Below are 27,513 nucleotides of genomic sequence, written 5' to 3'. Positions count from 1 at the left end.
CCCGCTTCCCACACCCCTCAAAAGCCCAATACCTAGCTCCCCCAGCTGACGCAAAACCCTCTACCACCACCAGCTTGTTGCTTAACCGGAAACAAAATAAAAAAAAAAACAGAAAAAAAAACGCACAACACACGCCAGGATCCCCTCAGAGCTCCCCATCAATGTTCCATCACCCGGTAAATTCCATTTTCCATCCCTAAGACTTGTACTGCTATCCGTTATAAAGCCTTGTTTCCACAATCTCATATATTTATACTTACAAATAAGTATATATACATAAACCTAGAGCCCCATATTAAAACCCTTTTTGGGTTTCTGATATTTTATTAAATTTTCTGGTTTCTTTTTACGTTTTCGTACGTTCATATTGGCTATTACATTCTTTAGGAGTTTTTGATTGATTCATCGATTGATTGGGTATGATGGACCTGATTTATTTTATTTGATGCTGAACTGGATTGGGTTATTTTTAGATGGGCATTGGATGCTTTCTGAGAATATTGGCTAAAGTTTTGATTTTTGGTGGCGGGCATGTTTGGTTTTGAAGGGGGGCATTTTAGAACATGCTATCTCTGCGCCTGGTTCGCAGATTTGGCACTGCAACCCACATTGTAGCGGCTGCTATTACGTGTACTGAGAATGTTAACTCTGTTAGGGAGAGGCCGGTTTCCAATGTGGTAAGGGAACCCATAGAGTTAGATGAGCCAGCCCTTGTCAAGTTGAAGAAGGAAAGGGACCCTGAGAAGTTATTTAATTTGTTCAAGGCTAATGCTCGTAATAAGTTAGTTGTTGAAAACCGGTTTGCATTTGAGGACACGGTTTCTCGATTAGCTGGGGCGGGCAGATTTGATTATATTGAAAATTTACTTGAACATCAGAAAATTTTGCCCCAAGGTCGTCGCGAAGGGTTTATCATTCGGATTATAATGCTGTATGGAAAGGCAGGTATGTTTAAGCAAGCTGTTAATACGTTCTTTGACATGCATTTGTATGGTTGTCAGCGAACCGTCAAGGCGTTCAATGCTGCACTGAAGGTTCTGACTCTATCCCATGATTTGGAGGCAATTGAGTCATTTTTTAGGGAGGCTCCTTTAGAGTGTGGTGTCAAGCTAGATGTATACTCTGTGAATATCGTCATCAAGGCAGTATGTGAAATGGGAATATTGGATAGGGCACATTTGATCATGTTAGAGATGGAAAAGTTGGGAATAAGACCTGATGTGGTTACATATACGACGCTTATATCAGCTTTTTATAAGTTTAACCAGCGGCATATTGGTAATGGGTTGTGGAACCTTATGATTCTCAATGGTTGTTTGCCTAACCTTGCCACATTCAATGTCAGAATCCAATTCTTGGTGAATAAAGGTCGGTCTTGGGATGCTAATAAATTAGTGGGTTTGATGCATCACCTAGGTCTAAAACCAGATGAGGTCACATATAACTTGTTGATCAAAGGGTTCTACCGAGCTGGATTTCTTGATATGGCAAAAAGGATTTATTCACATTTACCTGATCGAGGCATTCAACCAAATGTCAAAATTTATCAGACAATGATTCATTATCTCTGCGAAGCCAATGACTTTGATTTAGCATATACGATGTCTAAAAAAAGCATGGAAAAGAATTGGTTTCCAAGCATCGACACTATACTAAAGCTACTTGAAGGGCTACGGAAGACTGGAAAAATTGATAAGGCAAAATTTGTGATCAGTTTGGCTAAGAAAAGGACACCACCTTTTTCTGCACATCAAATGAATACCATGCAGTCTATGCTGACAAGAAAATATGGGAATATTCAAACTGAAACTAAACTGTGATTTTTGGAGCTCGTCATCGTTCTCTACTTAAGGCTGTTGAGGCAACCGCAGCCTGATTAGCACTTTTCATGGATCAGTATTCAGAAGACGGTGCTTCTTCTTTGTCTTAAGTAAAAGCTATGGTGTCAATGAAGACCCTGGAGAATTGAATATCTGCCAAAACTTTAATCATCTAAATTTTTGTGAGTCTCTCTCTCTCTCTCTCTCACGAGTCTGTGATAAGTCTGTGACATGTGTTCACCCCCATGCAGAAGTAGCTTTTGCATAACTCACAATTCCATTTTCCGACAAAAATTATCTGCTTATTTGCTACCACAGGACACAAATTTCTCTGAGAGTTTAATGTGTTTCTTTTGTTATTTCGGTACCGGTAGTCATATGAGAAAAATGGAACAGAATGGCAGCTGAAATCCCTGAATTGAGATGTCAAAGGGTGTGATGCAAATGGTAATTTCACAAGCTACTTTTTATTTTCTTTTGCTCTTTGCCCTGCTTATTAGAATTGGCTGTATATAAAGTCAATTCTACTTAATAACCTGGGAGCCATGGGCTGGGTCACGGTGATTAGGAGAAAGCATGTAATGAAACATGTCGATTGAATCTTAAATCTGAAGAGGCTAAAACATTTTAGCATTTAATTGTTTCTGTAAAAGTCACTTTTCCACGGAGGGAGAGTTTATTGAATAGACAGGGTCCAAATGTTACTAAATTGACAATTAAAGTCATCAGCTATCAGGTGTTGAAGGCAGAGGATGCGTTTCTTTGATAGATGATACATTTACTAAAGGAAGGTTCTGTTGTTGAAAGCTGTAATTATAATTGCTTTGTAGTCGGAGATTTAAAGAATTAATGTTCCAGTGACTACTAAAAATAAGTATCTTTTGTTGCAGTTTTTTATATTTATGTACCTCTTGTAATTTGATTGGTCAAGGATCTGACAGTTCTGTGTTAATTTAGGTTTGAGGCTTGGAGAAGAGTCATTGACCTTTTTCCTTCTTGGAGGCATAATTCAAACAGTTTTTTTTAAGTGAATTTTGAATTCCTTTATTAAGAGGAACAAAATTTATGTTGAAATATTTTTATAGATAAAAAACGGATGCACCTGCACGCCAGGTGATGTGGGTGTTGTCCTCTTGCCGGAGTGGATGATATCATCTAAAGCACTTATCTCATTTTTTTTGGTGCACATAATTAATTAGAAAGGTTGCTTGGCACAGCAAATTAATGTATATGGAAAGCCTGGATCTGTTAATTTTTTCAATAACTTGTATGATACAATTTATGATATTGAAAATTGTTGCCATGCATGTTAAGAACCTGTTCTGGAAATTTTGGAACTACCATTTTTACATGAGAGATTATTCTTAGTCTGCTCATTACTGATCATAGTCTTCTAGAATTTTCATGTAACTCTACATATAAATTTCTGCATTGCATCTTTACTCAATCTAGAGGAGTTCTATGACAGGATTTACATTTATGCTGTGACAGGTAAAACTTATAATATATGTTATATGCAGTGATATACAAGCTGCCCCTTCTGCTCATTGTTTACGTACAAAACCGTTGTCCGGTGCCAGGATGGATAGCTGGATGGATGTATTCAGATACGACCGATTGCACCGTTGCACTAGCGAAGATTGAGACTGGGGAGAATTTTCATGAAATACGTGACATGGTTTAGGTAGAAAGCTAAGCACATGCTTCATTTCCATATTTTCTTGAAGTTTATTCTAGAAAATGTAATATGAATGGCCACTTAAACACTGCAACCTTACACCCAATGAACATATATATGGACCCCTTGAAGCATCTTCAGACTTGGTGGGCACGCTGAGTTTCCTAGACGTATATTGGTATGCCCAGGAAATGCTCATAAAACATATAGAAGTATATACTGTTCCCACTTATAAAAAGTAACTAGAAGAAGAAGTATATGCTATTATCCTATTTGTCAACCTTTTGCAGTTTGTTCCGGAGATAACGATAATATTTCCATTTCTGATGCAGGTAATAAGGCAAGTAGCGGGTGTGTCTGCAAGTTTGTTCTAGAGTTTGTTGACTGGCTTGAAGGTCAGATATAACATATACTGTACCCTATCTTCTTGGCCAAATTTAGAAGGAATAAAGATGGACATGGCTTTGGAACCTGCTATTTGTCGGAACTGCAATTCTTATCACATGCAAAAGAATCCAGATTACTGGCATCATTATGTCAACTATATTTCCCATAAACAAGAGCATTGGTACCTGTTTTTGCATACGTAAATTTCATCACTGGGATGGAAGAAAAGGGTGCATCTATTATGTTTTTCATAATGATGACAGCGCAAGTTCCTCGTGATTGGATCACTAAGTTTCATCCATGCCAAAGGGAGTGCTACAGCAAGAATTCTATGAGAACATCATGATCCTTTCATGGGAAGGCAGGGAAATTTCGTCAGCTGCTGGATAGATTCAAGGGCTTCAGATATAGTCGTTTAAACTTTAACTCTTGTATTGAAGTGCCAGCTTGTATACAACATGAACTGTGCAGCATCTCATTGTACTCCAATTGAAGCACTGTCAACCTACCCTCTCCTCCATGCCATTCAGGATCTAATCTATACCCAATATGAACTAATAAGATTTACGTTTGATCTTTGCCGATATAAGGAGCTAAATTGTTTAGTTTACAACGTTTCCATCCAGCCCTTGTGCTATTTTTTCTTTATATCACAGACAGAAATCTTTTGAAGTGAAATCACAGAGGAATATCACCAATGACGAAGATGATTTGTGTGTAACCACCAAAATACCATATGTATTCAGGCCACAAAATTGCTTCTCTTGCAAGTGTAAAGATAGAAAGTTTTTGCTGCCCAGCTAAAATAATCACTCCAATGAATGCAATCTACAAACTACAAAGGCCCTGGATGACAATACTTCGTCCAACTTCGTTTGTTAATGCAATTTGGGCCTATTGATGGTTATTACTACTTTTTATTCCTCCATTAAGGCCCTTTTTGGCCATCTCGTTTTCTTCTTTATTAGTATTATTTTTTTTTTAATTTAAAGGTCTCCTTATCTTCCTCTATATATTGACTGTTTGAGACTTGAGAAAACAGTTGACCGACCACCACGAAAAATCAATTCCCGCCAATTGGTCCAAGCGAATTTGTACCCCGGCTATTGTACCATGCCAATTTTCTAATTCCCCTGGAAGCAAGAAGGGAGTGAGAGTTCTTGACGGCCTTTTTTTCCCCCTAAATTTTAGGTTAACTTAAAAGGGATACAAAAAGCTTTTGGAAGCAAGCTGTCATATTAGCATAGGTTTATCAGATTAGTTGATCAAAGGTCTGCATTTTCTTCTCAAATCTCAATAGTAATTATCTGATCGTATGCAGATTTTCTATCTCCAATGAATGAAAACTGTAGGAAACTGCTCAAAAGCTGTAATTTTGTGGGTGAAATAAACCTAAAAATCTCGCCGTTCACATGTCTAAAAACCTTCTTTCTGGGATTAAACGTCTCAAGCCCAATCCCAAGTCAACCCATGAAATTCCGGTTCCAACTCAGATCAAGAGACTCGTAGTTGAGGTGTGTGAGATCCTTAGGACACAAACTCAATGGGAAGAAATGCTTGAAACCCGACTGTCAGTGGAGGAAATAGTCCCATCTGAAATTGCCCACTTGGTGTTTGATAAAATTCACAATGCCGATTTAGGGCTTAAGTTCTTTGGTTGGGTCTCTGATAGACCTTATGGCTGTTCTCTGGATGGGTTTGCTTATTCTTCTCTTTTAAAGCTCCTGGCTAAGTTTAAAGTTTTTTCTGAGGTCGAAGTTGTGCTCAAGAGCATGAAATGCCAAGGGAAAGTGCCCAGCCGAGAAGCTTTTGATGTAATACTAAGAGCTTATTCTGATTGTGGCTTAGTTGATAAAGCCGTTGAGTTATATTCTTTTGAAGTAAATACCTGTGGTTTGGTGCCAAATGTGTTGGCTTATAATTCTTTGCTTAATGGACTTGTGAAGAAAGGTAACATTAATGATGCAATGCGGATATATTGCGACACAGTTGAGAGAGCTGATGGGGAAGAGAATTGTTCTGCGGATAATTATACTACAGGTATAATGGTGAGAGGATTGTGCAAGGAAGGTGAGGTTGATAAAGGTATGCAATTAATTTTTGCTAGGTGGGGAAAGGGGTGTATCCCAAATATAGTGTTTTACAATATACTGATTGATGGACATTGCAAGAAAGGCAATGTTGAAAGAGCTTATATGCTTTTTAAGGAGTTGAAACTAAAGGGATTTTTGCCCACAGTTGAGACTTATGGAGCAATGATCAATGGGTTCTGCAAGGAAGGGGATTTTAAGAATGTTGATAAGCTTTTGAAAGAAATGAATGAAAGGGGATTGGCAATTAATGTATCTGTTTATAATAGCATTATAGATGCGAAGTACAGGCATGGTTGTGCAATGGATCCCATGGAGACTGAAAGAAAGATGATTGAGGGTGGCTGCAATCCTGATATTGTGACATATAATACATTGATTTCAGGCACATGTAGAGATGAGAAGGCTCAGGAAGCTGAAAAACTTCTAGAACATGCGAGGAACAGGGAATTACTGCTTAACAAGTTCAGTTATACTCCTCTTATTCACCTCTACTGCAAACAGGGCAATTTTGACCGAGCCTCTAATTTGCTAGTTGAGATGACAGAGCATGGACATAAACCTGATCTGGTAACTTATGGAGCTCTTTTGCATGGGTTTGTGGTTTCTGGTGAGATTGATGTTGCTTTATCAATTCGAGACAAGATGATTCAAAGGGGAGTGCTTCCAGATGCAGGTATCTATAATGTTTTGATGAATGGACTTTGCAAAAAAGGGAGGTTTGCTGACACTAAGCAACTTCTTGCTGAGATGCTTGGCCACAAGTTGTTACCTGATGCATATAACTATGCAACATTAGTGGATGGATTTATCAGAGATGGTGACCTGGATGGGGCAAAGAAACTGTTTAAGAAAATAATTAAGACTGGAGTAAATCCTGGAGTTGTGGGATATAATGCCTTGATTAAGGGATTCTGTAAATTTGGGTTGATGAAAGATGCAGTATCGTGGATGAATATAATGATGGAGAGAAACATTTTTCCAGATGAATTTACTTATTCCACCATTATTGATGGATACATAAAGCAGCATTATCTGGTTGGTGCATTGGTGATGCTTGGAAACATGATCAAACGAAATTGTACTCCTAATGTGGTAACATATACCAGTCTAATCAATGGGTTTTGTCGCAATGGAGATCTTGCAGGAGCTGAAAAGATTCTTAGGGAGATGCAGTTGAGTGGTTTGATGCCTAATGTTGTGACTTATACCACAATAATAGGTGGCTTTTGTACGGTAGGAAACCTTGCAAAAGGAGCCTTCTTTTTTGACCAAATGCTGATTAGCAAGTGCACTCCCAATGACATTACATTTCACTTTCTGGTTAAGGGATTTTCAAACAGTGTACTTGATATATCCAAGCAAGAAAAGATGTCTAACTATAGTAAGTCTGTGTTTCTGGATGTCTATCAAAGAATGATATCCGATGGTTGTGATTGTCAGACAGCAGTGTACAGTTCCATAATTGTTTGTCTTTGTTTGCGTGGTATGTTCAGAACAGCACTGCAGTTAAGAAATAAAATAGCTAGCAAGGGATGTATTTCAAATCCCATCAGTTTTGCTGCCTTCTTGCATGGTATTTGCTCCGAAGGAATATCAGAGCAATGGAGAAGCATTGTCTCATGCAACTTAAATGAGCAAGAGCTCCATGTTGCTGAAAAATACTCTTTGGTGTTTGACCAATATTCAACTAATGGAATGACTTCTGAGGCCTCACATATCTTGCATGCATTGATTAAAGAAGAACATTATCAGGAACTGAGGAAATATCAAAGTTTCAGTTAGTTAAGTGCAAGGAAGAACTTGAAACTTTTATTGTACTTCAAACAAGAGTATCTGAAGTTAACCAACACATTAGTGCCTTGCATGAGATGAAGGAGCTGTCTCAAGGACTAAATTATGTGTGTTACCCTGGAAGTAGAGAATACATGCTATACAGCACATTGAGAGCTAGTATAGGAGTACTTTGGCTCCATTTGCTAATATCTAAAACCTACTGTCATGGTAAAATCAAAGTAGATGGAAAGTTTTTAAATTTTAATCTGAATCCTTGATTTTTGGAGGAAAAGCCATCTGGCGCTGTCGTTTGATATAATTACTATTTTCTGTGTAGGTGACTTGTGACATCTGAAGTGTGAAGTACATACACTTGATAAATGGAGGTAAGATTTGGTTGCAAGTTCACAAACTCATATAGTTTCATGCCTGAGGTACAGATCATAGTAAAGTTTTTTGTATTGCTAGTGGACTGCTATTTTCCCACTCTAAGTACCACTATAAATGCTTCTGTTCCAGATTGTTTTCTAAAGAAACTACAACTTAGAACTTACAATTTTCCCGTCATCCTTTGGTGGATGATTGGAGTATTAGACTATGGTGGCAATTATTCCTATTTTACAGTTCTGTTTAGCTTCCAAGTTTTATGCCCAGTATGAAAATTATTTATTTTTTGCAGAGAGAGAGGAAATATGCAAGGTGATTTTGTTTTGCATCATTCCTTCAGTAACAAGTAGGCACTGCTGTGAAAGTAAGTCCTCTAACACTTTCCTTTTGATTATTATGCGCAATTATTAGTCCCAAGTTGATTTCAGATTGATAGACATGCAGCCACTAATAGTGCCACTTGTTAATCCTGGAAGATTTTCATGAAGTTTGACAATCTGCTGATAAGTTTGGTGGACGAGCTCTCATGTGAATGTGCCCTTGCACAATCTTGCGACATTGTAAGAAACGCCAATAACTGATAGAAGGTTGTGTGTGATTTTGCTGGTGGCCATGTCGTGATACTAGTAACTTTAGATCTAAGGCAACTACCGAGGTGTCAGGCGGAACCTTGCTAGTTTATCATACGTAGAATGGAATTTGTCGATCCTGGCATATGCTGAAAGGTGGAACTGGAAATGGAACACAAACTTCTTGATAAGCGGTAGCTAGTTGGAGATACTTGTTGATACAAAGTTTCAAACGTGATCCACATTTGTGCATCCGCCGGAATGTTGGAACTTGCATCCTTCCTTCAAGTCTGAATGTGTTCTCACCTGTGAGGCTGTGCGGCATCAAAAGTTAGTGTGACATGACTGACAACAGTGATCGTCCAACAGAATATTCCTTTTGGGCAAAGTGCACACATGAAATTTGTAAAGAGATTTTCGATTAGGGGCTTTTGCACTCTCAAACTCAATAGCGTGTAACCGCATCCTGTTAATGTAGGATTTGATTCTATTCAACGCAATACTCTTTGTCCGTCTGAATTGAAATGAGCCCAGAAAGAGGACCCTGATTGTCTTGTCATACAAAATACATGAACATCAAGTGAATTGATTGATTAGCTAAATGATGCACACCAACATCTGGTCCAAATTCCACTGTGCAAAGATTTGGCGTGCACATAGAAAATAAAATGCAACACTTCAAAACAAATACATGGTTCAATTCATTAGCTAAACAATGCCCTTCATGCTGGGACAGATCTACAAATATTCGAGATACAGTAACTGTGGTCTCCAACTTAAACAACTTGCTGACTATCCAGGTATCTCATGTAACAATTTCTGCTCCCAAAACCAAATCAGTGATGCAAAACTACATAAATTTGAAAGGATTTAAAAAATGATTATAATCTACCTATAACTGGAACTCACAAAAGCAGTCAGATAAAGCAGAACCCCTACTCATTACAAAATCATCTCTATGAGCCTTCCACAGTGCTTCCATTAATCTTTCCCCTCTGAGCCCTTGAGATGTGAATACTGCAAAAGCCCTCCTACTTAAGAAAAGCGTTTTGTACAACCCCTTCATAGCCCGTATTGCTGCTACCATCTTATCCATATTCCCAAAGTACGTAGCAATGTAATAGTCGCTGTTAATGGATACATAATAATCAAGGGCAGCTTTTGTGTTTCCATGCATGCTTGTGAAGTCCTCATCACTAAGAAGGGTGGATTTTGTAACAGCATTAGTGTATACAGAGGTAAGCCCTTCAAGTTCCATAAGCCCATCTCCAGCGGCCAAATATATATTTGTGTTTGTAGGGACGGAAAGAGCCTGAAGAATGAGAGCAGTCTCATTTGGAGTGAGGGGACACTTGCCGCGGTTTCTCCAAATACGGGATGCTTCTCCAGCCCAGGGTTTGCGGTCCGCACGTGCTGCCTCTATAGCTTTTAAGGAGGTAGAAGAAAGACCAAAGTACTCACATTGGCTGTATGCAACCATGTCAGGTTCAAACCTCAGGTGCAGCGAGAGGAAGGGCTTAGGTATAGCCTGCAGAAGCTCAAGGCCCTTTTTCTCCAAAGAGTTAGTAAGTCGCAGAGCAGTATAACAAGCTTGACAAAGAGCAGCCTTTCCATGTAAAGGATACCTACAGAGAAGATAGTCATAATATCAAGAAGTGGGATTCAAATAAGTGAGTTTTGTTCAACATTTCACGTGTGCAGCCATTAACGCTTTCTAACACTATAAGAAATATAAATAGACACTTGAGCTTTACCTATCCCTTCTCTGACTCATTGCAGGTGTCATAGATATATAACGATGCTCCAATAAAGCAGGAAGTACACTTTCAACATAATCAAACTGGCCTTTTCTCTTGCTACAATCTACTCGAAAAGGTTCTTTTGATGCAATATCTGCAGGCAAATCTTTAACTACTTTAACATAGCCATTCATTTCTTGGATGAAGTAATCCACATCAAACACATCTGCAAACCCACTGAAATATAACAGAAAAAGTTATGCACAATATCACATGGAAGTAAACAGAAAGGAAAGCACTAAATAAAAAGATGCATTAGAGATGGATTAGGAGATGCATCTCCCCTGTATATTCAACAGAAGTTGGTGGCATAGTCTAAGATATCTCCTTCACTTGAATAGACAGCACTCACCTAAGATTTTTAAAGGCCAAGTGAAAAAAAAAATCCTTAGATCACAGTCCAGCTGTGAGACTGTGATTAACCATGCAAAGGAAAGGATGAGACATTATCAATATGTTGGTTATAGGAAGAAAACTTCCACATTTGGCAGAAAGAAAATAACTCATCCTTCAATGTACAGACTCGGGTTGTCATAGTCCAAGAGTGCTTGTGAAGGATTACATCCCAGGGATGACTGGATTGAATTACATGAGTGCAGGTATTATTTCACTCCACAAAGCTCTCTTGATGAAATGCCACAATTAGCCGATCATGGCTCACAAGCTATGGATGACGGTTTAGATGTATTTTGAGTAAAAGAACTGACATCAACTCTTCTTCAAATTCCATATATCGCTTATACAATTGCCAGGGCTAATATAGGTGCTACAAAATTATCAAGAGTAAAATTGTGGGCATTATCTTGTGTATTGAGGCAATCTTAGGAACAGCATGCAAGAACTACAGCCTTAAGCTATTTGATTCTTACCTGAGCAATAAACTACACAATGCAGTCATGATCGTAAAATATGCAACTTGTGCTAATCAAATTGCTATACGAAAGACTAATATTGAAATGAATCTCAAACATGGAATGGTCCTACAATTGAGACAAGTTTAGTGTTGCCTTGACTGGCATCCTAGGGAAGTAAAAGTTAATATATAACAAAGATGCAACTCCATGAGTGGATAGCCCGATAAGTATTACATAAGAGCTTCACTTACCTTGATTCATTCCAATATGCGGCCACTTCAAATTTGGGCAAAACAAGAGTTGCATTAAGCAGTCGAGCAATCCCAACGCCATCGCAAAACTGCAAATTGCACAAAGCACATCGAACATGATGTTACGATATCATACTACAAAGGAAAACAAATGAAGAAAGCAGAGAGGGGCTGAAGTGTGAAGTTGAAAGGGAATAAGAAACAAAGGCCAAGTACTTACATCCCTTCTCATCTGATTGAGCCCACCATAGCAATCCACACGAATGTAACCATTACTGTGAGCAGGTAGAGCTGCAGCATATCAACACAAAAAACCAAATCCAAATGTCTGCATTGGAAGCCAGTCAACTTTGACTTAGAGAAAAACTAGATCATCCAAATTATATATCCATCATGAAAAGCCCATCCAAGTTATCTATTCATTTCCAAGCAAATCCCGTTTACCAGATACAGATTTACAAACATAATACCAACGAAAAAACATATAGTATATCTTCTCAAGGTTTAAAATTCGTGAGAAGTTCCATAAAATCAGCACAGCCCATTTAGAATCTGAAAACATGATATCTGCACCCTAAAACCCAGAAAAAGAATATACTGAAACAAAACAGGAATTTCCATAATTGAAATAAAGAAGTCCATAATACTAACGAGAAGGAGGTTGTTGAAGCCACCATTTGCAGGGTCTCCATTCAACAACCCTTCGAAGACTCCAAATCTCCGGTCTATCTGAGCTGTTCAATTAACAATAACACGTTAAAATTTTCAGCATTACCTTTACAAAATAACAAGACGCTAAAAAACAAAGAACTTTTCGTAACTTCTAAGAAGTAAACAGAGAGTACAGGTGCACGAAGCCCAGGGAAAAAAAACGAAGAGATTTGTAACTCACAACGAAGTAATACTATAAGGGGTTTCAGAGAAAGGAGAAGATGATGAGAACAGAATAAGGAACAAAGAGACTATCAGCACCACTACAATACTAAGCAAAGGTTTCTTGAGCATTAACTCTATCATCTTTTTCTTTCTTTCTCTAATTTTTCATGAATTTAGAGGTCAAAGAAATATAACACTAGCTGTCTCTTTCAGATCCAGTAGAAGAAGAAGCCCCAGATGCCTTCCTTTGGTGAAATTCTTGAAGGCATGAGGAATCACAGATCCAGCAGCAGTTTACAGAATTAAAATAGCCGTACACTGTCCAAGCTTTTAACTATCCTCAGATTGGGTGGTTGCAAGGCGGACCAAACTGCTGGGAGTCCGAACAGTATCGAGTTCGGGTGGGGTAAATATTAGAGATTGACCCGTATTGTAATCAGGTCTTAATTACATGGTGCCTGCTGATAATTAGGGATCAGTATTTACGAATCTATAAATTACCTCCTAGTGACTAAAAGTCAACAGTATATGGGTAAAAAAAGAAAAGATAGTTATGCCCGTTATTATAGGAAATTTGTCTAATAATCCACTTTTATTTTCTTTTTCTTCTTCTTTTTTTCTTTACTATATTTGGATTTTTTTCTGTCTCCATTTGCATTACGGTATATAAATCTCATTGATAATGTACTAGTTAACTTCATTTTATGATTAAATAGTTGTTGTTATTTTCTTACAAAAAAATAGTTACCCTAAATCATCATAAAAAAAGTGGTGTAAAATTATTAAAAATAATTTAAATGCTTTTTAATTTTGTTAAGGATTTGTCATTAAACATAAGAAATAGATATTGCACATTAAGTATAAATATTTCACTTTTATTTTATTTTTACTTTTTATTTCTTATTAATATTTTCTGCCGATGTTTAAAAAATACTATTATTTAGTTATATAACATACTTAATTATCATCAAATATTATGAAATTAATAACTCTAGTCTAGATCTAGTAAAAATATTTTACATAATTTCTATTTTTATTAGGAGTTGATGCATCATAACAATTGATGCATAATATTTATAAGTTTTTTTAATAGGTGCTTAATAGACACTTGTTGTTTGTATTGTGAATTTTCACAGAAAATTTTTTACATTTTCCATGAATACATTTTTCAATTATCTTTTTACCTCACATATATCGAATAGTTATAATATATTTTTCTATAAAAAAAATTCTAAAAATAGCAATCCAAAAAAGGACATCTAAATTACCCCTAACCTATATGCCAACACTAACAATTATTAGCCTATTTTGCATTTAAAAGCATTCCTTATTTGAACTTTACATTTTCTAAATATTAAAACCTAAATTACATCTTAACTAATACTTAGTAGGCGCTTGATAGACAAGCCCATTAATTATATCAATAGAAAATACTTAAATTTATTAATATATGATATTTACTTTCTTATGAAAATTGGTGATGACCAAATGTTTCTAGCATGAAAGTTACATTATATATTTAACCATGAAAAGAAATTCTCTAATATATTATTGTTGAAGTTTGTATACAGAATTAGGAATGAAAGATAAAGAAAAAGACCTAAACACGCAAAGAAGAAGAGAGAGGAAATTTTTTTTTTTTTTTTAAAAAAAGAAAGTCATCAGACAATATCCTTATAATGAGGACATTACCGTCTTTTTAGTATGGACATACATTTGGCTTGAGTTATCGAGGGCAATTTATAGGTTTCAAAATTACAAGAAATAGTTTGCTGTCAAGCCGTGATTACATGGGCCCAATTTATAATTGAGCCATATAGAATACTAAGAGTTCACTTCTCGAAGTTGTTTTTGAAGTTGATAAATAAACTAGCCTAGGGATGGCAACGGGGCGGGGTTGGGGCGGGGGACCCCTCCCCCGTCCCCCGCCCCGTTGCCTATTAGCTCCCCCGTCCCCCGTCCCCCGCTCCCCCCGCCCCGCCCCGTCCCCGCCCCGCCTTGCCCTGCTTCCCCCGCGGGGGCACCCGCGGGGTTAATATAATTTTATTATAATTTAATTTTAATAAATAATCAAGTACTAAAATATCAACACATCACCAAATTATTATTCATTGTAATTTTACAATTGAAACTCATAAAAACAATCAAACAGAAGTTATTTGAATACAATCCAATATGATGAAATAAATATAACTAAAATAGTCAAGTTTTCACTTTTAGTACAAATGCAATCACTAATTCATTATTGTGTTTGTGCTTTTTTTTGAGAAAAAAGTGTTATTCTATTAAGTGTAATTAGAAATTTAGTATAAATGTATTAGTAAATTTAGTATAACTAATTAATAAATTCTATTAGTAGACATGTATAATTATTCATAATATTAGTAGACATGTATCAATTATATTACATAAACTAATATACATTATATAATACATCTAACTAATAATATCATTATCATAAGTTTATAACTAATTAACTTACATATTATATATATATATATATATATATATTTTTTTTTTTTTGTTTTGCGGGTGACGGGGCGGGGGTATACTCCCCCGCCCCCCGCCCCGAGAGCCCCCCGCGGGGCGGGCGCCCCCATTGCCATCCCTAAACTAGCCTAATTTGAGTTTATAATATTTTTTGTGTAGATAAATCAAATTTGTCCATTTTAGAGCTCAACTTGATATAATATCCTTTAGAATCTACTCCAAAGGATAACCTCAAGCTTACCAAAGATCAGATCAAACTTGAAGGTAATTTTTTTTAAAAAAAAAAACTAAATTAGACTCTTTTTGCCATCCTTGCTCCCAACTTTTAGCTATCACTTGTCAGCATCTACCAGATTAAGGCCATGACCCTCAGCAAAATTTTCGACAGAAATGTGTAAATATCCTTTGGTTAAGTAGAAAGAAGGCGTTTTGTTAGTGGAATCATAACCCTTACCAAAATTTTCAACGGAAATGTGCAACTATCCTTCGGCTAAGTAGAAAGAAGGCGTTTTATTAGCGAAATCATAATGTTGCATTTGCAATATTAGGACGACAAAAAGAACTGCTAAGGAGAAGAATAAAACTTAAATAATTCAAAATACCAAGAATCATGGTAAAAATATTTGATTTTTCTTTAAGCTTTCCAAATGATAATCGAAAGCTTTTTTAGTAACGCGATATACATGTGTTAGAAAATAAATAAAAAATGATAGCAAACAAGTTTAGAGAAGTTTTAAAAATTGTTTCCTAAAAAATTGCTCTATTTAAACGATTCGGGGTGTGCCCAAAACAAGGACAGCCACAAAGTTTTCATTTTTTTAAAAATTTTATTGCTAACAATCTTAAACTCCCCAAAAGCAGTAGTGCTTCTGGTTAGGTCGCCAGATGAGCAGAGAGGGGGTGGAAAGCGGCATATTCGTTTTCTAGGGATGCATGCATGGTGGCATGAAAATATACGTAACAGGCTGCAAGCCAGCAAATTTAAAAGAGGCTGAAATTCAGTTTTTCCTTGTCAAAACTTTTCCGAGTTGATAATCGAGAATGAACAAACTCTATGTCAAACAAAGTGGTTAACGTCTCATCAATTCTGGAAAGGTACATCCCAAAATTGAAATGAAACATTGAGCACCAGAAACTTAAGAAAAAGATGCGTTCAACTAATTGACATCTCAATGGAAATAAAAGCCTGAAAATGTAACGAAAAAACGAAAGAAGACAGCCTTGTTAGCTATTGAAAACTGTCTTACAGTTCTACCAAAAAAAAAAAAAACCAAAAATTGATTGATTCCTGCAGCTTTAATGAACCCAAAAAAAAAAAAAAAAGAGACACAGCCATTATCTTATCAGCTCTGTTCCTCCACATTTCCAGACTGCCCCACTTTCCCTTCGTTCTCCCTCTCCTCTTGCGAAGCAGCCATCAACTCATCAAATTTTGCCGACTTCCCCAGCACTATCTCAATCTGCAACAGAAATTTCAGCTAATGTTCAACCAAATAAAAGAAATATGACAAGAAACTGAATATGCATGTCAAGTCTGTTTTGAATTAAATGAGATTTCTACTGGTACAACGCAATGGGTGTCTGAAGATCAAAAGAGAACAATGCCAAATGAAAAGCTATCTCAGAAAACCGGCAATTCAGTCTTTATCACTTAGAATTAAAACTTGAGTACTACGGCCCATTCACTAAACCAATAAAGGTTAGAGAGCTAACAGAGGAGTACTAATTTTCCCATTATAACTATTTACTTCTGCCAAGTTTGTAATTCAATACGAGGGAAGACAAAATGGGGCCAAGATATTGTAGTTTGTCATCAGGAATGCAGAAGAAAACTTCCCAAAACCCACACATTTACTATCATTACCTTAGCCTTTTGAACAGGTCGCCCCCTGGAATCATCCTTTATCTCCACAGTTGATGTCACTATTCCTGCAATAGTTTTAATTCAGAAAGAAATAAACTTCATCCTACCTGGATCATAACATCCATATCCACTACATAAATTTAAGTTTTGAAAGATATAACTGGGAGGAAATAACTCACTCTTTTCAACAGCCAGGCCATTGTTCTTCAGAATTTCTGCAACCGAAACAACTGTAGCAATTGCTGCGATATTACATTAGAAATTGACATCAGTGCTTATTACCAGAAAAAAAAATAATAGTGGCAAAGCAAGCAGTGCGAAGACTTCTAAAGAAGCAATCTCATGTTGGTCATGTAATGCACAATCAGGCACTGGTTCTTTGTGAAGTTCTAGCTTACACCAAATCATGATACGCTTCAAGAACATAAAGCTAAACAGTTGCAGCCGTACATATACTTCACAAGCTATCAAGTTAAAGATCATCCTTAGCTCGTTTAACCCATGTCCAAATCAACATGAGCTGATTGAACAGGATGTGAAACAGAACATGATTCCTTTTCAATATCAGGAGCGGAATGCCAGAGTTTGTCCATCCAAACAGCATCAGCTATAATGGGAAAATTAGTACTCCTCTGTTAGCAGAGAATCGCCATTTTTTTAACACCTCAAACAGTGTAATTTTTTGCATTAGATTTACTATGTTTCTTGCAGGCAAATTATAGCAGCTCGAAACTGTGCAATTCCGCACTTTCTTCTATACGCCAACTTTCAGTTTGGGAAATAGACTTCACAATACAGCAAGACAGGACAAATAAATATGAACAATTAAAGCTAACAACAGATTTTAATGGTTTGAAGAAGAAAGCCATACCAAGCAAAAATTCAGAAAAGGTATAGTATACAGTCAAGTTAGTTTTCAGTAGGCAATAGACATAGTTGTCACGCGCCCCTAGGTATCTACCTGTGAAATCACCAAGTAACTTTATATACGGTCATTATAGACATACCAACGGAATCCAATCCAATAGACGCCCTAGTAATTTGATGGACTATTTACATAAGACACAGGCTTAGCAGTTTTCCTAAGAAAAGGAACATTAAATGTTAACCTTATTCATGAGCGCCAGACAAGATGTTCTTTATTTCAGATAAGCATTCAAAATCCATGAACAAGATTCAAATCAGTAAATCCAAAAAAAAAAAAAAAAAGGATACATATATTAATTACGGAACGAATTGGCAAAACAAGCCTAGATTAAGAAAGTACCCATCCCAAGGGCCGAAAGCTCCACCTCATTGTGCTGCTGCATGTACCTCTGCAACCATACATCGTAAACCAACCACCAACTTTACATTACGAATAATTGATTTAGACACAAAAGAAAAAATTCAGAAGCTTGTGAATTTGAAAAAAAAAAGAAAAAGAAAATGAAAGGAAAACAAAAACTAATATACCTTGGCGAGGTTGACGTAGAAGAAGAGAGGCTTTTTAGTATTGGAAACTTGAATGCGATTCTTCTTTTGAAGATCATTATTACTATTATTGATGTTAATGTCGTTTACTCCATCTGTTATCTCTTCCATTTTTTTTTTCTTTTGGTTTTTTCAAAATCTCCGATTTACGATGGAGGTGAGTCTTTTGTCAGACAGAAGAAGTGTTGATGGCGTTATTCCCTATTCGGGATTAGGGTTTGGGTTCGATTTGGGAAATTTGAAGACTGAGCCACGGACGTCACGCTGTGCCACGTTTGGGGAGAGGGATTAACAATTGTTCCACGTAGGTCATTGCTTGGACCTGGACAACGTTTTCCAGCGAAATTCCTTTTCTTTTTTTTTTTTTGTTTTGGGATTACTTGTTTAGTAGAAGCTATTTCTTTCCTTTGTACGATTTTAGAAAATTTTGCATGGAATTGAACCTCAATGCAGAGATCAGAGAGAAGAGTATTTTTCTCTAGGTCACAATTTTCAACAAAATCTTTTATAAAACTTTTTTTTGATAAATGTTCATAATTTTTTTTTGATAAATGTTGTATGTGCATAATGATAAAGAAAAATCCAAATTGATAACCTTGTTACAAATTCAAACCGGAACGAATTAGAATATGGATTGTGCTCTAGTGCTTTACTTCATTGTTATCAGAATAGCAAGTAAAATTAGAGTTGAACTTTACAAGAAAAATTACAAAAAGCAACAAAAAGTCACAATATACCCATGGAATAGACATATATATATATATATATATATATATATATATATATATATATGTGGGAATAGCTAAATTTAGGAAGTGAGGTCATTTTTTTGACAAATCACATGCACAACACATATAGTAATACATCTTTTTATTATAAGAATTAATTTTATATATATTATTAATTCAGTGTATACACTATCACCGTTTGATGTTTGTCATCGGTTTAAAAAGCATTTAAAGGGTGTGTTTAAAACCTTTCAAAACAAAAGAAAAAATAGGGTGTTGTTAAAATTAGATAGGACATGTTAATCCCAAAAAAAAAAAAAAGAACAAGCGAACCTGCTAACAAATAGTACTAGTAATTTTAAGTTTAGCCCATTAAGAAAAAAGTAGATGGATGGATCTTAACCACCCCATGTCTGAACACAGATTATGTAAACGGACCCACCACACAGTTGGGCCTTCAGGATTGAAAGGACATTAGCAATGCCTCGCCTTAAGCCTTGAAAAACATCCAGACAACAGTCTATTCCTACCAAGTCACGAGCAACCTCCACTATGAATTCTTTTTGTCAACAATATGTTGCAAGAAGCAAGCTAAATTCACCTCACGAGAAATACCTCCACTATGAATTCTTGATACCAACAAAAAATAAAATAAAATTACTATAATCACTAATTCTTGATTGGACTCATTAGTTAATCCAAGAATAGACTAATTTAGATGGACAAACTGAGATGTGATCGAAGATTCACCTTACCTGAGTTAACAAGGCGAAATTAAAATCGTCTTAATTAATTTAGCATACTTGATCAAGAGAGTAAAACAGAGGTTACGTACCAAAATTTGGTTATATTGCTACTAGCCTAAACGTGCAAGGAAAGTTGATGGAACAACAAACATACCTTATAGAGAATAAATAATGATGACTCTCTACTATTCCCCCGTACAACTATTATAGTTATCCTGCTGAACACACACACACACATATATACATATTCCCATATTAATTCATCTATGTTAAGTAGCACATAATTTACTCGTCAACTATTGCTTCATTTGTTGAATCTTGAATCCTAGCTAATCATCGCGATCAATAAGGTAGTAGGGCTGTTGCGTGCTTGTGCAATTTTATTGGTTGAGATGTTGCAAGTTTCAAGTACTCTAATAACATTCAAGTAGGTCACAGAATCCTCTCGCTCATCACTGCAAGTCAAACAAAGACGTCTTGCCAAGCTTAGTTTGTTTGTTCTCTCTTCCAAGTTCCACCACCACCTTAACTCCTTAATCAACATCAGCAACTGTCAAGCTTTTTATTAATTTGTTTTAGTAATTCTTTTAACGAAACGTTAACCGAAAGAATGTGATTATGTCCCGCTTTCTTCATTTCTGAAAGCAAAGCCTGAGAAATAAGGCAACAATAAAACCCACCTGAGCAGGAAGTCGATGCCAGTTACCAGATTTAGATATACCACTAGAAAGACGTAAACTTGAGCAGGTTCCTCTCTCTTGGATGTATGTGAAATCAGCCGTATGCTGTCAAAGAGACCAAGCAAGCCACTAGCCATGATTAAGGCAGCTTCATTACGTGCTAATGACTGTCATCCCACAAATCTAATCAAGCTTCTTATTGTAAAAGAAGCCACGTTGATCCTCCAGATGCTTTCTTCCTCGAATGTCATGTCATTTTCTTCTGTCGTACCTAATGCCAAACAAAAAAAGAGATTAATATTTAATTGCATCACGAAATATTTTCTAGGAAAGTGGCGACAGAGTAACCGCAACACACATATATATCCCAATACATTAAAGTGGAATAAAAAGGTGGTTGAATTTTTCATTTTTTTTTAATTTTTATCATATAAACTTAATGTCAGTGCTCATCTCGTAAAAGTGATACGAGTGACTCTCTTAATGCTAAACAACGTAGATGCACGATGGTACGTGCTTTCGAGATGCAGCATTGTATCTTGTAAGTTGCAATCCCTAGCGGAGCGGAAAAGTTAAGAGTGACGTCTTGTCCATCACTCCATTGAGCTTAGCCCTAATAAACAGAAACTTTTCGTACTTGTGAAAAGGTCAACACTAAACTAGCGACGAACTGATTCCGTCGTTTTCAACCTAAAGTTTAATGGGCAGTGCAAGTTGACATGGACGGACGTGTTCTCCTTCAATTCACCATGAAAGCAAAGGAGTTAGGTTAATCCTTGTCAATCACTGTCTGCAAATGTGTGTGTGTGTGTTTAATATATTAATTAATATATGAGTAAATCTTATATACACTGACACTGTATACACTATCACCATTGAATTCATGACATGTGTGTAAAAATTAAATTTCAAATTCAAATTTTACATAGTTATCATTTATCTAACGCTATCAGCGTAAACAAGATTAATCGTTAATATATTAGTATGAGTTTATACGGTAGAGTTGAGTGATTGAGAATGAATGTATCATTGTCATACCTAGGTGGCAAAAGCAATTATTTTCTTGATCGATGTTGTAATCAAGGCCATGCATGTAATATATATAACCAATCTCTGTACCCAAAAGACACAGCATAGCCATGGAGTAATAAGGTAATTAATCATCAAAATTTCCTAGCCAGACACTTAGGACACGTGTTCATTGTACAAAGTTCATAGTGTTTCTGGCTTGTTCATGTCTTTACCTATTTTATAATGTCAAGCGTCGGCGGGCGAACCTGCTGTCGCGGCCTGACCAGGTATCACCTGGTTTTCTAATTCGATCTCTTACAGAAACACTAATCACGACAAACAGTACAGTATAATAATTAGTATGATGTGTCGATGCAAATAAGTTTATATAGAAAAACACAATCGCAAAAATAACATTAGCTTAGGAGGAATTTCTAAGCGTTCTTTTATATCCTAATGTCCAGAGGGAAGGAGCGGCCAGGTTGCAGATAATATATATCAAGGATGGCTACACACTTTGTAGTTGTTCATGAAGGTATCAGTGGATGATCTATTAATTTGGTCTTATTTATAAAAACATCATAACTGAGTTTATACAATTTGTATGATTCTGTCTAAGCCAATGGCAATTTGTAGATGAATCTGTCAAAGTACTTTCTCTCTCTCTTTTTTTTTTTTTTTTTCCTTCCCTCGTTTGACAATGGGCCTTACTCCTCATTGCCCATGTTGGTCGCAACTCGCAAGATAAATGTTCTTGAAAGTTACCTATTCACCTTTAAAAAAGAAAAAGAAGAAGAAGATCAACATGACGGTTAACCTATGCAGCTTATGGATGAGAAATAATTGGAGCAAGAAGAGTGCTCTGGCCAAGTTGCTAGAAATCCTTGTGGCGAAATGATGGCAATTGATTCCTTGAAAATATTCTCTTTTTCCAATTCTAACCAAGGAAGTGTTTGTTTGTTTGTTTGTTTTGATCAAATGGAAGGGAAAGGAAACAAATGGAAATAGAGGAATAAGATTTTGATGATTGGATTGGTTTTTGAGGAAGGAAAGAAAAGGATTGAGAAGAAAAAGAAGGGAAAAGGTTTAGTTATCTTTTCTGTCTAAAAGTGGACGGAAATGGAGAAAAAGAACATTAAAATTAATAAAAGTTTTAAAATTTTCTAAAAAAAATCTGCTATAAGTTTACAAAATAGAATTTTGCTTGATAAATTGCAAATAGAATATCATGTGGCCAATTTCATCAATGTCAAAGTCTCTAAAGTGGTTATCTTCCTTTTGTCTTCTTTTTCTTTTATAGTGGTAGCATTGTATAACAGCTGTAAAGCAAAACAGAAACAAAAAAAAACTCTTCCTTGACATTGCCGCTGTGCAACATGTACTCCCTCGGTTGAGAAATAATTCGGACCAATGGTGTTAATTTTAAGATATCTAGATCTTCTGCGGTCACAATTGAGATGAAGTGATTTATAATTTAATGGTTGAGATTAAAGCTTTTGGACACAAATTTTAACAAGCAGTAAAAGTGATATTGTACTTTTATATATTATTATATGGATTAATCTTTCATATATGCTGATAGTGTATACGCTTTCATCATTGGATGCATAACACATAATTCGAATTTAAATTTGAAACTCAAATTTTACGTATGTATCATATATTCAACCGTGATATTGTATACACCGTCAGTGTACATAAGATTTACTCTTATTAATTAGTGTGTAATTTAGTGTATACAGTTATTGTGTTAAATTCTGCATGGTAGGGTGCTGCAGAAGCCCTGGATCCTAATCTGAGTAGGGAATTGCTGTCATAACAAGCCAATCATCGCCGAGAATTGGTAGGTGAGAGTTGAGACCCAAATGGGCAAATGCCTACAATCATATGGAATTGGTTCACAATAATTTTCTGCCCCCACCATCTTAACATGCAGTTGGATTGTACGCCTCTAATGAAATTATGCATAAATCAGCCACTAGATTTTTTGAAACAAATGTTGATGCTTTGAGTTAAATTGGTTTTTTTTTTTTTTTTTGACTCGAAACGCACTAGCAAAGCCAAGGCTGATGATTAAATCATTTAATTGACAGATAAACCAATTTAAGTAACTTTTTCTACCTCCGATAAAAGTAATTCATTCGTGCACGAATTAATTTGGTGAAACGTTGAACGCATTTAATGAATTTCTTTTACTAAGGGGAAAATACGTAGACAATAAGTTGTTCAAAGTAATAGTAGTACTCTTTGAAGTCTACAATATTTCGTCTTTTCCTTGAAGGAAAAATCTTAAACTCTTCATCCCGATTTGTTTAAGAAAACTTGGAAGCATATCTACATATTAACTTCTTCTTCTTTCCTTTTTAACGTTTCACAGCATGTAGTAAAGATATTGCCTAGCTAATGTTTTAAGAGTTAAATATATACATTGTCATTGTTAGATGAGAGTGTATACTGTTATGATTAGATACATGGCAGAATAAAATTTGAATTTAAAATTCAAATTTTACTTTGATGCCATATATGATGATAGTATATACACATTAATTTAAATTTTAAAATTCAGCTCAATTTGTAGAGTTGAGAGCGACATCTTGAAAATTCTTTAATTCAACGTTTAACCTTTTTTTTATTTTCCTTCTCTCGTAAGGTTTGAAATTTCCCCTTGAATTGCAAAAATAACACAAAAAAGACAACTGCCTAATTGCAGCAAAACAAGGGTGCCAAAATAAAATTAGCAAAAATCCAGGGATTGCCAACGTGCACAAGCGAGGACACCCACCAGAAGAATAATTGGTAAGTAGGCGGGAAAATCTCTACCCGTCAGATGATTATCGGAGGTAAGCTGCGTAGGATCTACGTGTCATATGAATCCCATGTGGGACACCTGGTGACCACTGGGGTAGATACGTGGACAGAAATGTATTAGCTCATTTATAGCTGCCGGACTACTCTTCTTCTTTTTTTTTTCCCGGGGGATTGCTGCACCTATTTAAAGTTATATATAGCTCTGGCCGTCTAGTTTCATCTTCTTCACTAGTATCACAAGTGCCGTGACGTGCGACCTTTTCTCTCTGATTATCTTTATTCATCTTTTTCCCATTTTGCTCTCCCCCTTAGCTTTATCCATTCGCTGAATTTTCGTTGATTTATGTAACAGGGTTTGTCTATTCCAATCATTTTTTCCAAGTATTCTTAAACGTGCAGGCTCCACTTGTACCGATCCTTGAATTCGTGCCGCTGGTATTGCATTTTTTCTTTTAAGGAAAATGAAGGGAAATACGGCAAATCCATTGCACTTGACATCCCTGAATCACATCTCACTTATTTGTAAATCCGTCGAGAAATCAATGGATTTTTACACCAGCGTTCTTGGGTTCGTCCCCGTTAGGAGGCCTGGATCGTTCAATTTTGATGGAGCATGGTATATCAACTTATCTCATCTTTCGCCGTGAAAGTTCTTGATCGAACTTCTTTTTTTTTTGCTAATTTCTTGTGGGTTTTGATACGGTGCAGGTTGTTTAGTTATGGGATTGGAATACATCTATTGCAAGCCGAAAATCCGGACGACATGCCGGAGAAGACCGTAATCAATCCCAAGGATAATCATATATCTTTTCAGGTTGTTTCTCGGTCTTAGTATTGGTGCTGTGAAATCTGATGTTGTCTTGTGTTTCGGGTGGGGGGCTTAATAACGCTACTGGTGGTGCATGACTGCATCTCTGCTTTTTGCTTCAACTACTTTTACTCTGGTGTGTGTGACTGTGTGCGTGTGCGTGTTCTTTTATTTCGTACCATGTTTTTTCCTCTCCTCTGTGATCTCATGGAAGCACTATGATTACGAGAAAGAGACCGTAAATGAATACCTGGATGAAGTCAAAAGTTTGATTCCAAATTGAAGATAGTATAGACTAGTAGCATTTGGTACAGCTATTAACTAGGTTTCTCTGAAAGTGACCAGAAATTATTGATAAATTGTGCTTCTGCAATGATATGACGATAGTATCAAAGAAGGGAGAACCACTGAGTAAGGTTCAAATCTTATCTGCAGTAAAAAAAAAAATCTAAGGGTAATGGTAAAGTACTGTCTTGATCTAGTAAATTTTATGTACCTATTAGCTCCAAACTTAGTCTCTTTAGACTCCCCTTCTCTATAATTTAGGATAGATAGGTTATACAATAGTTGTCATCGTCTCCGAAAAGGAGGAAGGTTCCACTTCCCCTTTTGGGTACATATTTCAGGACCAGGAATTGAGGGCGGTTTCTAAAATTCAATATAGAATTTTCTGTTAAAGAAATGTACCAAAAATAATAGGAAAAAGGAAAATGCAGTGACAGAATTATGCCGGATGTAATGCAGTTTCTTGCGTATTATCTATTCAGTTGAGGAAGTCCTGATATGGACTCTGTCAACAACGTAACCTAATAGTACTATTTACGTTACAAACTTGTACACATCCTATCATTGTCACAAAAACCAAAAACAGCACTAAATTTTGTGGGTTTCCTGCTGCTGTAGATTTTATAAACAACCCCCCCCCCCCCACAACAAAAAAAAAATTGGCTTGAATCATGGGTTATGTGCAGTGTGACAGTATGGCTGCAGTGGAGAAGATGCTGGCGGAAATGGAAATCAAGTACGCGAGGCAGCGAGTGGAAGAAGGTGGGATTTATGTGGATCAGCTGTTCTTCCATGATCCAGATGGATTCATGATTGAGATATGCAACTGTGATAACCTGCCAGTGATCCCATTGGCCGGTGAGATGATCCGTTCATGCTCAAGAGTGAATCTGCAGATGATGCAAGCTCAGCAACACCTACCCGTAGTGCGACCTTAGTTACAAAGGATTAATTAGCTGAAACATCAGATACGCGTCTACGCAGCTTCTGTCGCTGCCCGCTGGCTTTGCCTACTTGTCGTCTCTGTTAATTTGTTAGTACTACTATCACTGTACTATGTAGTCGTAGCAGGTGTTTTTCATGTGTAGCAATCAATGTTGGCTCTGGCCTGGTTAGGTTGTAATAACGACAATATCCGCCAAATGAGATGCTCATTTTGTGTGTGAGCTTGCGTCTGATGTGACTGTTGTTGGTCGTGAATTTCTGTCTCCCCCCTTTTCCCTACCGCTGTAATAGGCATCAGCAGCTACTTTCTGCTGTCAAAAGTGGGATGCACGTAAATTTCTTGTTTATCCAGCTCCCTAGATTTGTCTGGAAGTGAAAGGTCATAATCAGTGCTAGCTTAACCGATGACCCTTCAATGAAACCGAAGTTCTCTTTTACTGTATGCACCTAGTCATCTATCCGTACCTTAACCAACAACTTGTTTGGGATCGAGCTCCCAGTCAATAAATTATTGCAAGTGTTGAAGAACCTGGACTACAATCTTGTTCAAGAACTATAACTTGAATAAAAAAAAAAAAACTAACCCAAAACTCGTCTCAAAATTAATTGACATCGATTGAAGTGGTGTAAAATCTTTACTAGTAATTAGTCTTGGGTAACCAATGGAATTTTGTACTTGTCAAGCTTTTCTTCTGATAAAAAATTTTGGTTGGTACTATTGTGACACTTGATGCGAAGAAAGGTGAGCAATCACGCAGCTAGACTATAGCCTAAAGCAACAATTTCTATAGGATTGGTTGAATGAGGAATTTGTTTCAGCAACAAATTTAATCTCCTCCTTTGATGGTGCGGACATTGAAGATTGACGTCGAAATGTACAATTACTATATCCACTCCCCGTTTTTGACTTGCATATGAAACAAAAATCTTTCATAGAACAAGTCATTTGGTTTCCGTTCATTTTTTATTTAACAAAAGAGAACAAGTCATTTGGTTCTCGTTCGTTCGTAGTGAATTTGGACATGAGCGTCTCTCCTGAGGAAGGCCCAACCAGGAAGAGGAAGGCACGCCGCTATCCTGTCTTTGTCGGGGAGTACATTCATTTTCGTTAATCAAGCGTATGGTCTTTTTATGCGTGAATTTCTTGATCGGAATTGCGCATTCCAGGAATTTTATGATGGTGTTGAT

At 36.5% G+C, this 27,513-nt stretch overlaps 5 protein-coding genes across 21 annotated transcripts; 3 read left to right on the top strand and 2 right to left on the bottom strand.

The window, feature by feature from the left end:
• The first annotated feature begins 24 nt into the window (after positions 1–24).
• Positions 25–4,474, top strand: LOC113741344 (pentatricopeptide repeat-containing protein At1g80150, mitochondrial). Of its 7 annotated transcripts, none has more exons than XM_027268859.2 (5): positions 25–176; positions 474–2,002; positions 2,195–2,267; positions 3,312–3,504; positions 3,831–4,474. In XM_027268859.2, the coding sequence occupies exon 2, from the start codon at positions 564–566 to the stop codon at positions 1,818–1,820; it is 1,257 nt and encodes a 418-aa protein (XP_027124660.1). In that variant the 5' UTR covers positions 25–176; positions 474–563; the 3' UTR covers positions 1,821–2,002; positions 2,195–2,267; positions 3,312–3,504; positions 3,831–4,474. The 7 variants fall into 7 exon arrangements, with proteins under 7 accessions (XP_027124660.1, XP_027124662.1, XP_027124659.1 ...); XM_072047175.1 differs by having other exon boundaries at positions 31–176; positions 388–2,002; XM_027268861.2 differs by having other exon boundaries at positions 30–2,002; positions 3,401–3,504.
• A 406-nt stretch (positions 4,475–4,880) lies between these two features.
• Positions 4,881–9,226, top strand: LOC113742128 (uncharacterized). 7 transcript variants are annotated; one of them, XM_072047170.1, is made up of 4 exons: positions 4,881–7,359; positions 8,089–8,137; positions 8,431–8,502; positions 8,615–9,226. In XM_072047170.1, the coding sequence occupies exons 1-2, from the start codon at positions 5,298–5,300 to the stop codon at positions 8,097–8,099; spliced, it is 2,073 nt and encodes a 690-aa protein (XP_071903271.1). In that variant the 5' UTR covers positions 4,881–5,297; the 3' UTR covers positions 8,100–8,137; positions 8,431–8,502; positions 8,615–9,226. The 7 variants fall into 7 exon arrangements, with proteins under 7 accessions (XP_071903271.1, XP_071903273.1, XP_071903272.1 ...); XM_072047172.1 differs by having other exon boundaries at positions 8,583–9,226; XM_072047171.1 differs by having other exon boundaries at positions 8,575–9,226.
• Positions 9,227–9,384: 158 nt separating this feature from the next.
• Positions 9,385–12,929, bottom strand: LOC113742129 (O-fucosyltransferase 13). 4 transcript variants are annotated; one of them, XM_072047173.1, is made up of 6 exons: positions 12,805–12,929; positions 12,263–12,345; positions 11,832–11,939; positions 11,612–11,700; positions 10,462–10,683; positions 9,385–10,332 (listed from the first exon to the last, which is right to left on the bottom strand). In XM_072047173.1, the coding sequence occupies exons 3-6, from the start codon at positions 11,841–11,843 to the stop codon at positions 9,600–9,602; spliced, it is 1,056 nt and encodes a 351-aa protein (XP_071903274.1). In that variant the 5' UTR covers positions 11,844–11,939; positions 12,263–12,345; positions 12,805–12,929; the 3' UTR covers positions 9,385–9,599. The 4 variants fall into 4 exon arrangements, with proteins under 4 accessions (XP_071903274.1, XP_071903275.1, XP_027125651.1 ...); XM_072047174.1 differs by having other exon boundaries at positions 11,832–11,902; XM_027269850.2 differs by having other exon boundaries at positions 11,832–11,902; positions 12,504–12,908.
• A 3,184-nt stretch (positions 12,930–16,113) lies between these two features.
• On the bottom strand, positions 16,114–18,581 carry LOC113741967 (uncharacterized protein At2g34160-like). 2 transcript variants are annotated; one of them, XM_027269641.2, is made up of 5 exons: positions 18,297–18,581; positions 18,109–18,157; positions 17,021–17,083; positions 16,842–16,906; positions 16,114–16,437 (listed from the first exon to the last, which is right to left on the bottom strand). In XM_027269641.2, the coding sequence occupies exons 1-5, from the start codon at positions 18,423–18,425 to the stop codon at positions 16,321–16,323; spliced, it is 423 nt and encodes a 140-aa protein (XP_027125442.1). In that variant the 5' UTR covers positions 18,426–18,581; the 3' UTR covers positions 16,114–16,320. The 2 variants fall into 2 exon arrangements, with proteins under 2 accessions (XP_027125442.1, XP_027125443.1); XM_027269642.2 differs by having other exon boundaries at positions 18,109–18,188; positions 18,297–18,432.
• A 5,853-nt stretch (positions 18,582–24,434) lies between these two features.
• On the top strand, positions 24,435–26,558 carry LOC113741518 (glyoxylase I 4). The gene is made up of 3 exons (XM_027269048.2): positions 24,435–24,903; positions 24,996–25,101; positions 26,067–26,558. The coding sequence occupies exons 1-3, from the start codon at positions 24,749–24,751 to the stop codon at positions 26,316–26,318; spliced, it is 513 nt and encodes a 170-aa protein (XP_027124849.1). The 5' UTR covers positions 24,435–24,748; the 3' UTR covers positions 26,319–26,558.
• The last annotated feature ends 955 nt before the right edge of the window (positions 26,559–27,513 follow it).

Source organism: Coffea arabica, chromosome 4e (assembly GCF_036785885.1).
Source record: "Coffea arabica cultivar ET-39 chromosome 4e, Coffea Arabica ET-39 HiFi, whole genome shotgun sequence".
Lineage (NCBI taxonomy): Eukaryota > Viridiplantae > Streptophyta > Magnoliopsida > Gentianales > Rubiaceae > Coffea > Coffea arabica.
Note: the sequence above shows the minus strand (reverse complement) of the source record. Positions and strands in the feature narration are given on the sequence as shown.

Bases quoted from the DNA above. Each gene is read 5' to 3' on its own strand.
- LOC113741344 (XM_027268859.2), top strand. From the start codon at position 564: ATGCTATCTCTGCGCCTGGTTCGCAGATTTGGCACTGCAACCCACATT.
- LOC113742128 (XM_027269847.2), top strand. From the start codon at position 5,298: ATGTCTAAAAACCTTCTTTCTGGGATTAAACGTCTCAAGCCCAATCCC.
- LOC113742129 (XM_027269850.2), bottom strand. From the start codon at position 12,628: ATGATAGAGTTAATGCTCAAGAAACCTTTGCTTAGTATTGTAGTGGTG. The intron at 11,903-12,262 runs GTTAGTATTATG...GATATGCTGCAG, and splicing joins GCTTCAACAACCTCCTTCTC to CTCTACCTGCTCACAGTAAT. The intron at 10,684-11,611 runs GTAAGTGAAGCT...GTTATATTTCAG, and splicing joins GCATATTGGAATGAATCAAG to TGGGTTTGCAGATGTGTTTG.
- LOC113741967 (XM_027269641.2), bottom strand. From the start codon at position 18,425: ATGGAAGAGATAACAGATGGAGTAAACGACATTAACATCAATAATAGT. The intron at 16,907-17,020 runs GTGAGTTATTTC...AAACTATTGCAG, and splicing joins TGGCCTGGCTGTTGAAAAGA to GAATAGTGACATCAACTGTG. The intron at 16,438-16,841 runs GTAATGATAGTA...TTTCTGTTGCAG, and splicing joins GACCTGTTCAAAAGGCTAAG to ATTGAGATAGTGCTGGGGAA.
- LOC113741518 (XM_027269048.2), top strand. From the start codon at position 24,749: ATGAAGGGAAATACGGCAAATCCATTGCACTTGACATCCCTGAATCAC. The intron at 24,904-24,995 runs GTATATCAACTT...GATACGGTGCAG, and splicing joins TTCAATTTTGATGGAGCATG to GTTGTTTAGTTATGGGATTG. The intron at 25,102-26,066 runs GTTGTTTCTCGG...GGTTATGTGCAG, and splicing joins ATAATCATATATCTTTTCAG to TGTGACAGTATGGCTGCAGT.